Source organism: Aspergillus viridinutans (assembly GCF_018404265.1).
Source record: "Aspergillus viridinutans IFM 47045 DNA, scaffold_7, whole genome shotgun sequence".
NCBI classification, from domain to species: Eukaryota; Fungi; Ascomycota; class Eurotiomycetes; order Eurotiales; family Aspergillaceae; genus Aspergillus; species Aspergillus viridinutans.
In genome coordinates, this window is record NW_025091223.1 from 218,693 (window position 1) to 236,820 (window position 18,128).

General features: G+C 49.2%; 4 protein-coding genes across 4 annotated transcripts; 3 read left to right on the forward strand and 1 right to left on the reverse strand.

Moving 5' to 3' along the window:
* Nucleotides 1-6,354: 6,354 nt before the first annotated feature.
* Aspvir_008552 (putative mucin) lies at nt 6,355-8,366 on the forward strand (the record flags this gene model as incomplete). The annotated part of the gene is made up of 3 exons (XM_043271720.1): nt 6,355-6,840; nt 6,900-7,173; nt 7,228-8,366. The coding sequence occupies 3 exons, from the start codon at nt 6,355-6,357 to the stop codon at nt 8,364-8,366; spliced, it is 1,899 nt and encodes a 632-aa protein (XP_043127655.1).
* Nucleotides 8,367-10,505: 2,139 nt separating this feature from the next.
* Nucleotides 10,506-12,453, forward strand: Aspvir_008553 (alternative NADH-dehydrogenase; the record flags this gene model as incomplete). Its single annotated transcript, XM_043271721.1, has 4 exons — nt 10,506-10,836; nt 10,942-11,280; nt 11,343-12,314; nt 12,380-12,453. The coding sequence occupies 4 exons, from the start codon at nt 10,506-10,508 to the stop codon at nt 12,451-12,453; spliced, it is 1,716 nt and encodes a 571-aa protein (XP_043127656.1).
* Nucleotides 12,454-13,337: 884 nt separating this feature from the next.
* On the reverse strand, nt 13,338-16,211 carry Aspvir_008554 (dynamin-related GTPase MGM1; the record flags this gene model as incomplete). Its single annotated transcript, XM_043271722.1, has 3 exons — nt 13,338-13,777; nt 13,834-15,855; nt 15,914-16,211. 3 exons carry the CDS (start codon nt 16,209-16,211, stop codon nt 13,338-13,340), a joined length of 2,760 nt encoding a protein of 919 aa, XP_043127657.1.
* A 552-nt stretch (nt 16,212-16,763) lies between these two features.
* Nucleotides 16,764-18,078, forward strand: Aspvir_008555 (glutamine amidotransferase subunit DUG3; the record flags this gene model as incomplete). Its single annotated transcript, XM_043271723.1, has 4 exons — nt 16,764-16,778; nt 16,836-16,931; nt 17,017-17,749; nt 17,804-18,078. The coding sequence occupies 4 exons, from the start codon at nt 16,764-16,766 to the stop codon at nt 18,076-18,078; spliced, it is 1,119 nt and encodes a 372-aa protein (XP_043127658.1).
* Between the last annotated feature and the right edge of the window lie 50 nt (nt 18,079-18,128).

The following is an 18,128-nucleotide window of genomic DNA, read 5'->3' on the forward strand; positions in this document are numbered from 1 at the left end:
GCCTCTTCGCCCTCTGAGTTTGACTTGCCCGAACGAGTCAAGCGTTGCTCCCTTTCCATCAGTTTCTCTTCCTCTGTCATGCTGGCGAAATTTAATGGTGGCTTATGACTAGCTGCGAGGTGGCCATCCCGCCCCTTTGATGGAGACACTACCTCTCTACGGCGTCTTCCAATGCTGAGATGACCAGATCCGAGGGTTCATTTCAAGCCCCAGTCCAGATTCGTTCGCGGCCTGCTATTCGTTCTTTGACGAACGCCGACTCTGGGTGATTTTTAAGACGACGATGAGGACTGTCGAGACATAATTGACTTACATCAGACTGAGAAAATGCCACAACCCTCAGGCCTCAGCTTGTCGCTTGCATGGTGGCACGCACTTGCAAGATGGTGGACACCTTTGTTAACTGGGCGTTCTGGAACAAATGCTTCAGCCCACTTCGACACATGATTATTGATTATTTGCAAAATTGCAACGCAGTCTCAACTTCCAAGACATGATCCAAGTTTAGAACGAACTCAGATCAAGCCAATCGTTGAGACTTGACTATGGACAAATAACTTTATGTTCGTGGTCTTGCCTCTTTCAAGACGGTTTGACTGGTGGTACTTATCCGCTATGCCGTGACTCCTATGTTCTGCCTGGGTATGGAGTAGTTTTTCGGACGCATACACCACAAACCCGGTTCAACAGACAAAAGAAGGGAAGGCTGAATCATTTAACACAGAGGAGGTCAAGACGTACAGATGCGCTGCTTTAGCTCCAAGGTTAACGCCGAAGGTGACGCTGAGCGTACCTTGATTGGTGGTCTGGGCTTCTGTTGGTTAACCTTTGTGGTGCGATTCGACTTCAAACTAAAATCTCTGGCTTTCTTTCGGGACGACTTGAGGCTGTATCCATGTCTTTATGGACTATCTACGCAGAGGTGGGCCATATTCACACCGAGTGATCGTCTTTTCAGAACGTAGCCCGTAGAGGATCATGCGTTTGCTCTGATTCTTTTGAGCTGTCTTGAGAGCAGTCTCAGCACGTCGTCATCGGTAACGACAAGCCAATCAACACTCATCAAGATATGAGATCAGATACGGAGGCTAAGGTACGGAGTAACGGAGCATGTTGTTTTTGGTTTGGCCTGCAACAAACAGCCAATAAATATAGATTACCTTGCTCCATCCTCCTTGGTCTCTATCAGGAGTACGGAGTCTCTTTGATATCATATGTAAATTTGCGGTGCATTGATATACCCTGTATTGATTAAATGAAATTAATCTGACGCAAAAATGGAAAAGTGGATTGACAATTGGGAGCGAGGCTTCATGTTCGACGAGGCAGGGTAACATCATGAGATATTATTTTATGCATCATCATTACTCTGTAATTGTTCGCCTTCCCCTCAGGTAAAGTGTTGCCTCCGCTACAAACTAGGTAGGGTTCATAAATCAATCATTCCATCTATTTTGTGCTCCGTAACGTGATGAACTGAGACAAGAGCTACCTTAGTAAGCCTAATATCATTCTGTGGCTGATCGGCTGTTCCAAATCACAACGTATTCCTTCTTTGCTCGTATACGGCCAGGGTCATCAGTTTGGAATAAACTGGAAGGACTCTGTACTCCGTACTTAATTCTGAGCCCGTAGATAGACCTCGATCTCAAACACGGCTAGCCGCTTCTGGAGCATTGGACGAATTAGAAAGGTCGCATGCGGGCATAACATGATACTCCGTAATACTCTCGGGCTGACTGTCCTATATGCATAAGATCTGCACCATACCGCGTCACTATTTATCGTTTATTGAACCGAACTATCAGCAGACAGGAGTACAGTACGGAGTACTTTGAGAGATGATCCGTACTTCGTACTTTACATTTTACTACATGCACCTACATGAAGCCCCGAGGCCCCTGAGCGCTGTCACTTCTCTCAGCCCCTCTTAGGAGTTAGGAGTTTTGGGAGAAATAATAGACTAGACGTTGGCGGAGAAAATCACACCGATTGAAACGACCGAACTTGACGCTCAAAAGAAACGTAGTCATCACGCCAAGCCAGTTGACGATACCATTATCAAGTCATGACCCATGATCTTGGGGTGAGACGAAAAAGGAAACGAGAACGAAGATTGATGCGGCACTCATCCACTTGTATGCCCCATGTGGGCTATTTACGCACCATCTTGCCCATTTGATTATTGATTGACCGTCAGCCTTTCAAAGACACTTTCTCTCCCGTCCTCGACCGCGCCTCGCGAGTGGCGAGCGAGGGAACTACTGAGCGCCATGCTACAGTCGGAAATTGTCCTAGATCGCTCAACGCCATCATCGCATAGTGATCAGGATTCAATTGGGTTTGCAAAGTCAAACCACCTGAGCCTAGTCCGTGACTCTATCCTTGATTGTCGCCGGATTTGCGCCAATCAAGGTAGGAATCGGTGGGTTGGGACGATTGGAATCATTGGATAGGATTTGTTGTGTCTGCTTTTGATCAAAGAGAAGATGGTCCTCAAGAGAAAAATAACATGTAGAACGTTGTTTTCGTGTCTCTACATAATTACTGAGCTTACAGAAGCTGGCCACCACGGAATGACATCCCCGCAACGAAGTATTGAAGAAGCAGATGTGATAAGGTTCCTGCTCACATGCATTCTCTTGAGTCTGGCTACTCCTAGTCAGGAGTAGATGGTACATACTTGTAGCACTATCAAGTTCAGTGGCATCAACAATGCTGCGCGCCCTTACCCATGCTAGGGTCTTTGGAATGGCGATAGGTCGATTCTCTGTTGTTGGTTTGGCAAGCATTATGATTTTCAATATTACTGACTGCTGAAGGCCGCGCATGTGTATGATCACAATCACCACCTCAAACCATGGAAATGGGTTCATTTGGCTTCCACTTTCTGTCCTTCTCGACCGTCTTGGATAGGTTTAACAATGATAACGCGACTCCACAGTAACAACTAACAAGGATGAATCTGATTCCTGAAAGGGAAAACAGCCACAGACAGCCAGCGACTCAGCTTGTCGATGTCTGTCATGATGGATCCTTGGCTTACACGGAGTTTCTATCATCTATTTGCTTCGGCCAGGTGATGTAGTGGAAACTGGTAATATCACAAAAACCTATCTCTTCAAAACCGGCGATCGCGTCAGCGTTGAATATCATCATAGCCGCGGAAATCCCCGATAATCAATGATCAATTTAGGATGTGCAAAGAGTCTGTGTCTCCGTAGAGAAGCGTAGAATTTGAAGGTGTTTGATTCGCTTATGGCAATCCCATTTTCGTGGTTCAGACTAAACACGGAAGACTATCAGACATAGGGAGCAGAGTTGCAAAGGAATTGTGGATAGGGATACATAATTGATCATCTAGGTAACCATCAGCTTTGACTTAAGCGGTAAATTACCATTCTGGGGGGCCGCTAGCAGGCTGAGCAGCACCTCTGTCCATCATAATAATGCACTTTATTATTTACCTAGTCTGTACGGAGCACAAAGAGCCTATGGTAGGGTAGGCCAGAAGATAGGCCGTCAGCAAGGTGGGCTGGCGGCTTAGTACAAAATGTTTGAGTATGGCAAGGGTTGGTTGAGCCTGTACCTCTGCCTGGGGCGGTATGGATGAGTCGGATTGTGATGGATGGACCAGGTGAAAAATGCATGCGTAAGGTAAGCCAGGTATCATTCTGTAAGGTAGGGTCGTGTATAGATGAGAACCAATTTGGGCAGCCTGGTATGGATGGCGGCCGACAGTTGGATAATCCGGCCCTGTCTAACTGCAAATAGATAGGGCAAACGGAGCTAACGGAGAACAGATGAAGGGTAATTACCATACTAGTACAGAGTTTTCTGTACTACTGTATCACAGGGAGAAAAGCATGAGGATGGAAATAATGTGAGGCTTAGCAGATCCCAACATTTGTAAACCCACTTGCAGCTCAAAACACAATCAAAGAGTCGGAAGATCAGGAAGAAAAAATAATAGTAAATAAACAAATTGAAAAAAGGGTTTCAGTCAGGTATGGTCCCTCCACATTGGTTGTCTAAGAATGAGGAGCCAGAGCAACGTTAGATGTTTTGCCGCGTATCGAAACTGGCTGGACCTTTGGATGTAAGGTAGGCAGCTCCGATAGTCATTGGATGGACGAGTGCCAAAAGGACCCAGAAATTCGTAGTGACGAGCCTATTGGCGCTGGAGGACCAGAAAAGTTGCTCCAAAGATCAGTCCAATTGCTGCGTGTAACTCTGCTCTCAGCCCTCACCTCAGGCTCAGTCTTTCTGCTTCCATCTGAGAGACTACCTTAGCCGGAGAACATTAGCTCGGCAACTTCTGGGCAGGCAGCAAGCATCAGAAACAGTAGTGGTACGCTTTGCCCCTTCAGTCCAAAGCACGCACATACAGGTTATAACCGAACCGACCAGGCTGACCTGCTACCCTGACTTTAGCCTGGTCACAGTCCACAGCTGCCATAGTACCTAAGGTAACCTTGGAAGCCACACTTACGGACCAATTACGAAGCCTGGTCCGACGTTATCCATAGTTCCATCCCCTCATCTGCCCATGCCAGTGAACTTCCCAAACCAGGTTTGTAGGACCATTACAGAGTATTTCCGTAAACCGTCCGGAGTACTTACGGAAATGAACCTACCTTACCTAATTTACTCATTCCTTTTGCTTCCGCCTTGGTTGGGCTAGAAACTACCTAGCGATCAACCACATAGTAAGGTAGTTGTCGTAGTGCACAAACCTCCTCTGTTTACTTACAGTACTTCTCCCGTGCCTCGGGCTTGTTGAGCAATGCCGCCCCTTCTCCTTTAGCTTTCTCCCCTCTCTTTTCCTTCTTTTCCCTGATGCATTATATCTTTTTTTTTTTTCCGGCAGGCGGCACATAACAATGGTTGCAAAAGTGACGCTAAACCAGACTTATTATTGGATATGATATGGGTCCTACATTACGGAGTACAAAAGTCAGTAATAATAGCGTAAGTATGGAAGAACACGGCTAGGTACGAAGTCGTAAGTTAGTTTTCAGCTGTTCATCCTCGTCTAGATTCCAACCCCTCTTTTCTTTCCTTTCACTCTCAGACCTTGCCTGACTAATAATAATAATACGAAGTAACTATGGAGTATGAATTTTGCCAATCCCTCCCTCCTGGGTCTCAAGACTATTATGGTCTAGGGCTGCTGACTTTTGGTTACCATTCCACTACTCGGTAGCAGTAATAGTACTCCATAGTTGTAATGCATCCACTTGCTTCCCCGTGGCTCTGACATCAACCGGTATTTCACTTTTCTTCCTCCCAAGACAAAGCAGAAACAAATCAACCTGGATCAACTACGACCAAACCGGAACCGACCCAAACGAGTCCAAAGAAGGAGGATCAACCCTCTGGACCTGCGTCCACGTCAAACTCTGTCTGTCCTGTATGGACACTCTTGGACTGTGGACACAGCGGACACACCACCTTCTCCGGACGAGGACTAAACCGACCCTGGCTCTTCGAGCGGAGTAAGTAGTGGTGTCGTGATATGAACATTTAGCTGGATGAGGGATGATGTCTTGATCTCATCCTTCAATTATTACCCTTTTTTTTTTACCTTCACTACTACTACACCTACTGCTCTTCATTTTCATTTCCAATAATTTCGGATTTTTCATGATGATTATTTTCTTCTTATACGGCTTGGTTCCATAGAAGGATCAAGTCTTTTCTAATTACTTTTTTTTTTATTTTTTCCTTTTTTAAAAAAACACATTAATATTCACTTTTTTGATCTTTTTCCAATCCATTCTACTTCATTGTCCCGTTAGACTTTCATTCAATTAGCCTTATACTTGCGTCGACATCTATATCTCCTTGGACATATTTCCTTTTCTATAACTTGGGCGGATTGGCAACTTCCTCCTGGCACTTACATTTCTCATGCTGAGTCTTCTATGACTGCTTTACTCTAGACCTGTGTTGTGGTGTTTTCTTGCCTGCTCTGGATCGGCCTTTCTTCAAGTTACCTTACCCCCTTCTGTGCCTTCATTCCATTGACAAGGCATGGTCAACATTCACCAGATCGGTTGTCGTCCTATCTACAAAGTACTCCGCAACTTCTTATTATACCAACTCGAATAGAAGTCAACAACTCTTTTAATTGTCCTTTGGATCCCCTTGAGAGCCGGCAATCTGATTTCTATATCTTCCAACCCATTAGAGCTGGAGTTGCGTCCAGTGACATTGTGAATTCTGATTTCGAGCAAGACCGAACAGCACAAGATATTCATAGAGGTGGAATGAGACTCTCATGACAAGCGTGTCCTGCAGAGCTTCTTTCGCAATCTCCTTGTTCGATCCGCACTCACCATCTCGTGCCATATGCCTCCGATTATATACACTCCGCAGTACTTCCCCTCCGCCCCGAGTCCGATAAACCCCACCACGCAACACCATCCGTACGAGGACAGTTCGGCATCAACGTTCAGACAATATCCGGAGACTGCTTCGGAGGTCTCTGAGAATCGCTGGACTGCTCCCTTCAGGGACGGTCTGCCAACTCCCCCAAACGAGATGACCGGGGTAGCCTATAAGTCTCTCCCACTGTCCAGCTATGGGGGCAAATATGATGCAATCACCCTCCCCCCCTATGTTAGAGCGTCCGCTTATACTCGCACCGGCTACGACTCTTCTTCCACAATGATATCTTCAATCAAATCGCAGAGTCAACCTCAATCTACCCACAATGTCCCAGCGTTCGTGCAAGCAAGCCAGAAGAAGGCCAGCACCAATTCGGCGGCGTCTTACCTGCAAATTCCGTCATCGATCAACGACAGCAGGGGAAGCCTGTCTGAATTCGCTGCGCAGGTAAGCATCAGAACTGCTTGGTTCTTGGGACTCGGTCGACTGACTTAATTCTCTTGCAGATGACTTGTTTGTTCTGGTTCGAAAGCACATCAAAGTTGAAGACCATCGAGGATCGCGTGAATACGCTGCCTTCTCTTGTTCCGGAGGCGTTTCCTACTCCCGGCTTCAAGAAGTGGGTAACGAACATTCTATCGACGACGCAGGTTAGCCAGAATGTGATCTTACTGGCACTCATGTTCATCTACCGATTGAAGAAGTTCAATCCTGCGGTGCGGGGAAAGAAAGGCAGTGAGTTTCGGTTGATGACCATTGCCCTCATGCTTGGAAACAAATGTCAGTACTCGTCCATCCGTCAAAGCTGTCAACGAAAGCTGACTCGTTTTCCAGTTCTCGATGACAACACATATACAAACAAGACTTGGGCTGAGGTTTCCGGTATCCCAGTCCAGGAAATCCACGTGATGGAAGTCGAGTTCCTCAGCAATGTGCGGTACAATCTCTATGCATCAGAGGAGGAATGGGCTCAATGGCATACCAAACTTCGGGTTTTCTCAGACTTCTTCAACGGAGCAGTTGTGATCCCGGATGAGGTCGATTTGAGCCCTACAACTCCTGTATTGCGCATATCTCCTAGCCTTCGAGCAACATCCCAACTTTCCTCGTCGACTCCGTCCAAGTTACCATCTCCTCCAGCATCTGATCCTGTTCGCCCGCAGGCAGCGTGGAACCAAGCCGCCAATACTTATGCCCCTCTTCCTCAGCTTGGTAGTGATATTCAGCTCGCCAACCCGCGCAAACGGACTCGGGACGAAGAAGTCGATGAGCATCCCGCAAAGAGAGTTGCCGTGCCCCAGATTATTCCACCGGCTTCCGCCATGACAAGCCTCCCGGCCCTGCCACCGGTTGTCACACCCACGTCTGCTCCTTCATCACACCAGGCTTTCATTCCTGGACCTATTCCCCATCTGCCACGTCCCAACCTCCCTGTTTCATCACATACACTGGCTCCAAGCATTCCCGCAACCACACCCCAACAACCCTCTACTGCTGGTCGCGCCATGCCTCCGACTACGTACAGTTCGTCCGCGACCTGGGCACCATCGGTCTCACATTTGGCCACTGTGCCGCCCGTTTTGAATGGCATCTACCATACCCCAATCTCGCTGCCCGATCCTGGAAGGTATCACGCGAGTCCCTACGGGATGTCGTCGGCCACGGTGTCACCAGCGGTGTCGGCCTACTCCGTACACACACCTCAAACACATCTGTCACCTTCTTTCTTTCTGGCAAACCGGAACTCGCCTTACCGACCCGTCCGAGCTGTCAACACCCTGCTAATTCCACCTCCGTCAACATCTCTCCAGCCGCAGCGCAGCGTTCCTTTTGACCATATGCACTACCAGCCGCTTGGGAAGACAGCCGCGGAGCGTAAAACAGGCGTGTTACCTTATCTTCATCACGAAGCGTGGCCACAAGGGCCCTTCATCCAGCCGAATTTTCATTCAACTCCAAACTACTCGAGTTGAACATGGCCTTTCACGACGTTTCACGACCATTGACATGAGCGGGATGCCTTCTACTTCTTACCCAAAGCTGTATTTTGTACAATACCTTTACATTTTTGACGACTTGCATTACCACGGCGTTTAGCATCATAGATGGATTACAATGCTCATTACCATTATCAATATCGTGTGTTGAGGCGGAATTTTGTGAGCTCTGGTGGCTTTCTGGGAGACGCATGACACTGGTGTTACGTTCCATCTCCATTGCTGTCTTTGATCTGTGATCATACACTGTTACCACCAAACCTTGCATGTGCATACTTAGGCGTTCTTTACCTTCTTTGACAGGGTCTTTCCACCTTGAACTGGGCATTTGACAATCATACAATCGTCCGATCTTGAAACCTCGCCATGCATAGTCCTATGTCTCCGTGATTGAAGTGCTAAATGTCCTCGTATGCCCGTACTGGAGCGGGAAAATTTACGGCTGGGGATTCTTGTACCCAACACAGCCCTGTAACTATACGCTGACTATTTGCTTGTCAAGTGCTCATGGTTTAGTGACTCGAAGCTATCTAATAATGCCTGTGGCCGAAAGCTACTTGCCCTATTGGGTTTTGGATTGCCAATCTCTTGTCTCTCTTAAGGTAGCTAAAGGTATGATTAATGGTTCGCTGCATTTATCTATCGATGTGTGTCGTTTCTATGGACGAACACGGGATTTCTATTAAAAAATTCTTCCCGATACAGGCCACTGGATCCATGATGAGAATTCAATAATAAGCAAGGACAGCCCGTTCATCCGCGAGACACGGGAGCTTCGACCACTTGGTTGTCATCTGACGATCTCAGAGTCAAGGGTTCAATGGAGACGAGAGGGAAGAAACGGAGAAACGAGAATTGAGTGGAGCTTGCTTTCCCCGGACTGTCATCGTTGCTGGTCACCCAGACACTAGATAATTACCTATTTCTAGCCATGACAGCGGAGTGCAGGACAGCCAGAGAGGGATCCAGGGCTGATTATCTTGACTCGTATGGACTGCGGGTGATCCCGGTAGATATTCCGGGAGGACCGTAGAGCAGGGAATAAGCCTGCAAGAGCTGGTGATGTCAACTTTTGTGTCTCGACGTCACCATTGTGATGGTGGACAGGCTGTTATAGAATTGAGGGAATTGCTTTGATATATTGATTATCGAATATAGCCAGAGGCTGCTTTCTCTTATCGAGGTGAGAATCGGGCAGGAGGCGAACAATTTTCCTGATTTAGCCTATTGGGAAGCAGCAAGATGTAGATATGATATCAGAGGGAGAGATAAAACAACAGCTTTCCAAGTACCATTCTAGAAACGCATCGTGCTGCTATTTATATGCGCAAGTACCGATATATAGGTATTATTATTGTGTTATTTTTCAACAGTTACGACCAAGAGCATCGTCATTGTTGTAACCTTCTTATATCGCACACCGATTACCCCCTCACGGTATTGCACTTGATGCTTATCTTCTCCTCATATGGGAAAAAAAACTCTGCGAGTGTCTCCTCACGACTCCAATTCGAAGGCGTCGGTGTGAGAAGGGAGACCCAGAAACCAGAGTAGGCTTGTTTCTCGGGCCCATCAGAACTCTAGATTCCTCTCCTTGACCCGTTTGGACCCTGATTCAACCCACATTTAACCACGGCCAGTCTGCAGAGAGCTCCAAAGCGGAAAAGCAAAGCAGAGAAAAGTGAAGGGGGGAAAAAAAGATAGAGCGGCAAAAGAAGTCCAACAGCTCCACCGGAGCTCCAAACAAGAACCAGAACAAAAAGAGAGTGACTGAGCGTGAAGTCTTTTGAGGTGAAGTTCTGAAGGCGTCGGGGACACACCGATTCACCCAAAACAGCTTAACAGCTTATCCTGTCATTCCTGAGATTGATCGCCTCAGGCTCTCTCAGATCGGCATTTGCCCATTTTTATTTTTTGAATTTTAGTCTTTTTCTCCGTCCCTCTTCTTTCCTTTTCTTTCTGTCGCGATTATCAGAAATTCATAATCAACATCCACTGTTGACTGGATTCCCTTTTGTGGGTTTTCACTCTGCTCTCCCCTTCTTTCCCTCCCCCTTCGCCTAGGTGCGATCAAGACCTACAATGGTTGGAAGTTCCATGGTGATCCGCTCCAACATGGCTTCCCCCTCCGTCATGCAGTTGTCGTCGCTGTCGCGCAGGTCGCTTTCGACGCGATCGCCAGCCCTCGCTCTCCGGTTGTCACGCCCTCTGAGATCCGGTACTTCCTCGCAGCAGTCTGTCCAGCGCACCTTCCGTCGCTCCTACACCGATGCGGCTCCTGCCCCCAAGCCCAAGAAGCGCTTCAGATTCCTGCGTTGGGCCTGGCGTCTCACCTGGCTCTCCGGTGTCGGTCTCACCGGCGCCCTCGTTTACAGCATCTACGAACAGCTCCATCCCATTGAACAGCTCCAACCCGACCCGACCAAGAAGACCCTTGTCATCCTCGGTATGTTAGGTTCCTTACCTTGTCTGCCGCCAATGGGACGCGTCGCGTCGCGAACGTGACCTGACAACCGTCGGGAAACCACTAACCGGGTGATCGCAATTGCAGGTACGGGATGGGGTTCAGTTTCTCTGCTGAAGAAACTTGATACTGAGAACTACAATGTCGTCGTCATCTCGCCTCGGAACTACTTCCTCTTTACTCCCCTCCTTCCCTCTTGCACCACTGGTCAGGTCGAGCACCGCTCGATCATGGAGCCGATTCGTAACATTCTCCGCCAAAAGAAGGCCCACGTGAAGTTCTACGAAGCCGAAGCTACCAAGATCGACTACGAGAAACGCGTTGTCTACATCAGTGACGATTCTGAGATCAAGGGTGACATCTCTCACACCGAGGTGCCTTTCGACATGCTCGTTGTCGGTGTCGGTGCCGAAAACGCTACTTTCGGTGAGTAGCGAGCTTTACAGTAGAATTCGATCGAAAAACATAGTTAACGGTCCAAATTACAGGTATCAAGGGTGTCAAGGAGCACTCCTGCTTCCTGAAGGAAGTTGGCGACGCGCAGAAGATTCGCAAGCGCATCATGGACTGCGTCGAGACCGCTATGTTCAAGGATCAGCCTGATGAGGAAGTCAAGCGACTTTTGCACATGGTCGTCGTTGGTGGTGGCCCTACCGGTGTTGAATTCGCTGGTGAGCTCCAGGACTTCTTTAACGAGGACCTGAAGAAGTGGATTCCTGAAATCAAGGATAACTTTCACGTTACCCTCGTCGAAGCTTTGCCCAACGTCCTTCCCATGTTCTCCAAGCAACTGATCGACTACACGGAATCGACCTTCAAGGAAGAAGCAATTACCATCCGCACTAAGACTATGGTCAAGAACGTTACCGATAAGTATATCGAGGCAGAGGTGACCAAGCCCGATGGAACCAAGGAATTGGAGACTATTCCCTATGGCCTGCTGGTTTGGGCCACTGGTAACGCTGTCCGTAATGTTGTCCGGGATCTGATGAATCAGATCCCTGCTCAGAAGAACTCGCGCCGTGGTCTGGCAGTGAACGAGTACCTGGTTGTCAACGGCGCTGAGAACGTCTGGGCCGTCGGTGACTGCGCCGTTACCAACTACGCCCCCACTGCCCAGGTTGCCAGTCAGGAAGGTGCTTTCCTTGCCCGCCTTTTCAACACCATGGCTAAGACTGAGGCTATCGAAACGGAGTTGAAAATGCTCTCCGAGGCTCAGGCCCAGGCCAAGAACGAGGAGGAGCGCAACAAGATTTTCGACGAGATCCGTGAGCGCCAGAAGCAGTTGCGGAGAACCAAGCAGATTGGCCCCTTCCAGTACTCTCACCAGGGAAGTCTGGCTTATATTGGAAAGGAGCGTGCGGTTGCAGACATCAGCTGGCTGAGCGGCAACATCGCGAGTGGTGGAACAGTCACCTACCTCTTCTGGCGCAGTGCCTACCTTAGCATGTGCTTCAGCAGTAAGTGCCTACTTCATTTTACCAGTTACAATATCGTTCTTTCCCCTGTCTAACGACTTCAATAGCACGCAACCGTGTCCTGGTCGCTGCCGACTGGCTCAAGGCCAAGATCTTTGGACGTGACGTCTCTCGGGAGTAAATGCCCACTTTTTGCCCTCCGTACCTTCCGCATACCCTTATGTCAACGATTTGAAGCGAAAGCTTCCGTCTTCTTCCACAACATGTACTGTTTCCTTACGCCCGCCCTATGATTACCCACCAATTCCTCTTTCCTTTCTCCACCTGTTGAGGCGCCATCATCAAGATGCGTCCGCAACGGTCGACCGTACTTCAAGGCCAAATTCGCCGAAAGATCCACTGACCAGACCCAGTGGTCACGGAAGTGGAGAAAAGTGTAACTTTCTGTCCATTTCTTTTGTCTGTGTATGAATTAGATAGAGTGGGGACGGGATTGTTCTTTAGACATTTAGATCTGGCCATAATTCTTTTTTCCGTATGATTCGTACCCCGAGTTTGTCCCTGATGCTTGGAACTGTTGTCAGCCATGTCTGTTTCCTTTAATTGCATTGAGTTTGGAAACGGAAATAATGGAGATTATGTGGTTTGCGAACGTGGTTGCTATTAATCTGCTTGCAACTGTCCTACACGCCCGCATTTCTGACACCGGATCAGATCACATGTGTCAAGACAGCTACTCTCGACCATACAAGATGAGTTCAATTATCAACAAGTGTCTATATTTGTCTTCTATTGGAGTTCCAGTTCAGGACTCGACTTCTGTGCCCAAGTATTTTACAATCAGACTGAGGAAGAACAGGAACCCCAGGGAAAAAAAGAAGAAAAGAGAAAGAATACCAATCCAGAAGGTATTTGACTCTGATTAGGACGATAGAAAAGGAAACTTGAGCAGCTGGACTGAGAGGAGAGACGCGAGGGGGTACTGAGGGATATAGGCCATGGTGAGGTATGTAGTTGCAAAGGACAGGAGTATGGGATATCACGTAGAAAATAGCAATCAATCAATCAGAATAGGTTCCACCCACGGCTTCTCTGCTCCTTGGCTGCCAAGGGGCGGTCCGCGTTTCTTTGCTTGCTCCGTCCGTCAAGCTGTCGGATACTCTCGATCTTCTCCAGGGCAAGTTCGAGCAGCTCCTTCTTCCGTATGACGTCGAGATGTTTCCGGACGCGCGGGTCCTCTCGTGCGAATCGTTCCACCTCGGCGTCGGAGAGGTGTCGGCCGAGTCTCATGTCCAGCTCGCGGGGGAAGTTGTAGTAGAACTCGGAGAGCAGCTCGACGTTAAGGAAGAGGACTGCCGTCGACGTGAGCTTATCTGCAACCACATCAAGGAAGACTTCTGGACAGTAATATTTATTCTTCTTTGACGCGCATTGTTTGGAACGGATGGCGAGCAGGCGCATCTTGATCAGGTCAGCACGGTCACGCAGGAAGACGCCTTCCCGGCCTGTTCTCGTCGTTAGTACTCGGCAGTAACGGTCAAGTGCGAAAGACGCAACATACCTTTATCCAGCAGGGCGGAGCTGAATCCACCTGCACCACCGGCGCCGTCGCCTTCCAGGACTACTTCGCCCTTTCTGACTTTATCGACAAAGGCCACCACATCCTTGAATTTCTTCTTCCCGACGGCCTCTTCAACGCGTCGGTAAGCAGTGTCGCAAGCTTTGAGCTCCTCCTTCAGTACCCGACCGACATTCTCCCTGCCCTTTGCCCATTCCGGCTCCTCAACTTCGATTTCGAACTTGTAAGGCTTGATGCAGTTTTCAACCTGATCGCTGGTGCTGAAGAAGCGGTCGTTCAAGATGCTAGTGCAAGCCTCCATGATCTGCCTCTGTGCATAAGGATGGTTCGCAAATGTAGAGTTTGCCAGTAACCGGTCAACTTGGTTCTGAATAGCATTGGCAACAACAGTAGTCGCAAGCCTGCCGATTCCTAACTTTGTCAGAGAGGAGGTCGACGCATCTAACTTACGCCGCCAGTATTGCGAGTCGGCATCCGCTTTGGGAAGGTCGCTGAGAGGATCTAACTCTGGCATGGATGCGGCCAAATCCTCGATCGGCTTGTTCCAGTATCTTTGCGCCAGAATGTCCATGACGCGCTGATCTAGTTCATTCTTCAACATTTCGCGAACCTGAGGTCGACCGAAGCTCTCAGCAAACGCTTTGAAAGAATGCTTGAAGCTATCCAGACTCTCGGCAAGATACGATTCGGCACTTAGTGGCCGATCATTATATTGCACTTTAAATTCGTACGTGGCCTCCTCGAGTTCTTGGCTGATGGCGTCCCTAGTACCCGCTAGGCTTGACGCCATCGTTTGTTCAAGAACATGCATGAGTTTGTCTCGCAGTGTGGATACACCCACTGATACACCCGACTGAGAACCGAATTCAGTCGGATGAGCTGAAAAGTAGGCATTCTCGTTCTTGAGAATCGCACTAGTGATATTGCCGCTACCCCTGGAAAACAGAGCAGTTGTCTGAGGGATTCGAGATACCACGCCCACGTAGCCCAGGCGCAAAGGGTATTTCTGATCCGAAAGTATGCTGAATCCTCGGTCCGGATCGACAAGATCCATCTTTGTGATGACTCCGATCGTTCTCTCGCCTCGAGGGTCCACCCTGCGACTTGCTCTCAGCGCGGTAGAGTTGGCTAGATCAACGTCCGCGGCGGAAATTGCGAGAATTACATTAGGCGGCTGAATGTACTTATCGCAGAGGTCGGCGATTTTCTGCTTGAGCTCTGGCGGCTGATCTTTGCCAGCAACTTGGATATATCCCGGAAGATCAATCAGGGAAAGATCCGGAACGTTGGGGGAGTAGATGGTAAGCTGGATTGGGTCATCCGAGACACAGTCCCGTTCGGGAACTGCAAGATTGAGGTCGGTCAAGGTCCGCTGAATTTGTGAAAAATCCGTAATCTTCCCCAGGCCTAGAGCAGGAAACTCTCCATACTCTGATTGTGCGTTTGGGGTGTTGACTAGGGTGAGCTCGATTGGCCGCCGGGTGACCATGTTGGTCCCTTTGGGCAGGAACTCGTGTCCAACAATGGCCTCCAGAACGGAACTTTTGCCAGAGGATTGTGATCCGATGACAACAATCGATGGCAGTGTCAGGGTACCAGACTGCCCAACGGTCTGAAGGATATTTCTGATCTCGATCATCTTCCGCGTAAGCAGCATCATCTGGTCATCCTCCGCAATTTGCTTTGCGTGGCGGAGGTCATCTTCGTCGGACTGGCTGTAACCAAAAGCGGAGCCAGTAGCCACGCCAGCTACACCAGCACCAGTTCGACTTTCTTTAGGGGACTCCCCTCCTCCGGACGAACCATCGCTTCCGTTGCGTGAACCTTCATCAAGGCGGAGGATCTTCTGCAGCCATTCCGGGACTTCGATGTCTTCAGTGGTTTTCTGCCAGCCGCGGTGAGTCTGTTCCGCAACGTTTTGTAATTCTTGAAAGAACCCCGAGGCAGCGCCACCAGCCGTCTCGCCCGCTCGTTTGAATATATCAATTGCGTAATTTCCTGCCTCTATAAAGGTTGTCAGTCAGTTGCATCACTCATTAGCAATTAGTGACCGAAGACGCACGGGTAGCCTGGTACTGGATATAAGCAAAGCCTGCGACCATAGCTCCTCCAAACATCGCCGGTAGTCTGACCATCTTCAAAGCAAGCTTCGGAAGCATCCGTGCAAAAGAGATCGTCCGCACGGCAGGAACATTGTGAATTGCATTTGCTCCAACAGGCCAAGCACGGCCCCGAAGTGCAGCACCTCCCTCTGAGCGTAGTAGACCTCCAGTTCTTGCGCCAGCATTGTGGACATGGCGGGCCAGAAGGCCCGTCCGCAACAGCGGAACAAGACGGTGCGAGAGTATTCTCCCGCTCATGGCTTTTGAACACTCATACACCACAGATCAGCCAGGAGAGTATAGCTTATCATCTCCGAGCTGCAAGCTGCGGACGGTGATGATGCTTGCTGTTTTGTGTCGAAAGCTGGGTAACTTGAATGACGGTTGATGTAATCAACAACCGTCCCGCGATGATGGCGAATCTCCACTATTAGATTCCCGTGACTTGCGCTTTTGGCCGCTTCGTACACCGCAGAAAGTCGGTGTGAGTCACGTGTGCCTCGATGAGGAATACATGAAGGCGTTACCATTAAAGGAGTGTTCTTTAAGGAATTTGCTTGGTTTTCGAGTAACTACCTCTCGTCACACACTTCCGTTGAACCCAAGGGCTCCAGTTGGTTGTTGTGCAAGCGGATGGTGGAAGACAAGGTCTGGCTTTCATCATCGGCCTGTGCATTCGCGGCATCGAGCCAAACAGACGCTTGTACATGGTCTGAAGCTTCCCAATCTCTATTAAGTTGAACTTCATTCTGGACGTCTTTTACAACTTTTTCTTTACTGCTTAGAGCTATTTACTCAACATTGTGGACCATGTGCCGCTTCCTGGTATGATCATGTACAACTCCTTATACCGTGCTATTTGACTTACGGCTTCTTCGCCAGGTATACAAGGGCAGACATGAGATTCGTCTCAGCAAATTGGTGACAGAACCCAGTCACTCGATATTAACACAGTCCTATGACTCTCGCTTGCGCTTAGTAAGTTCTAGCTCAACATTTAGCAGACTCATTCTGGTTTGCCTTTTCTGTTTGGACGAAGCATAGCTGACGTCTTGGACCTCAGGATAATCGCCGACCTGTCAACGGCGATGGCTTCGGCGTGGGGTTCTATACCGACCCCAAGCTAGGCCCAGAGCCCTGCATATTCACCTCCACACTTCCCGCCTGGAACTGTGAGAACCTGGAACGCCTGGCTTCCAAGACATGCTCGAACCTCATCTTCGCGCACGTCCGCGCCACGACGGAGGGGACGCTCTCCGATACTAACTGCCACCCATTCCAGCATCAGACTCTGATGTGGATGCACAATGGCAACGTGGGTGGCTGGCATTACATCAAGCGCACGCTAGCCGACTCGCTCGCGGACAAGTGGTACCTCGGCGTAAAAGGCGGGACAGATAGTGAATGGGCATTTGCGCTATTCCTTGACCTTTTGGAGAAGGAAGGGGTTGATCCCAGCTCGAATCCCGGGCCTGAGGGCTTTGGGCAGGCGCTACTGCGGAAAGTGATGGTCAAGACCATCGCAAAGATCAATGAGTTTATCCGCGATATTCCCAAGAGACATAATGTTTCCGGGGTGGAGACTCGCAGTTTACTCAATTTTGCTGTGACCGACGGCCATACTGTGGTTTGTACCCGTTATATCAGCAGCAAAACGGACGAGCCCGCTAGTCTGTATTTCTCGTCGGGGACCAAATGGAAAGAAGGGAAAGACAAAGGCCACTTCAAGATGGAGCGGCACGATAAAGGAGCAGATATTGTTTTGGTGGCTAGTGAGCCCATCACATTCGAACGCCGTGAGCCACTCCAGTCACTTACTGTGAGGTACTCGAGCTAATATGGCCCTCTAGATAATTGGGTATCCGTCCCTGCGAATTCGATTGTCACGATCCACAAGCAGTCTGTCCTTCTACATCCCATTTTGGATGAATTCTACACTGAGGACATCAACCAGGATCGGTCTTCATGCTACGCCGTCTCCAAAGGCCTTGTCAGCACTGCGCCTGGGACAACGGTTCAGCCTCAAGACGCAGAGGTTTTGAAGGATCCCACCGTTGGTGGCAAGGGCACAAGATTGGACGATTTGGATGTACGATTATCCAACCAGTGCGCACTGTCGCACTGATCCGATAATTAGCCGCGTATCCGAAAACTTGGGACTCGCGCGGTTGCTAA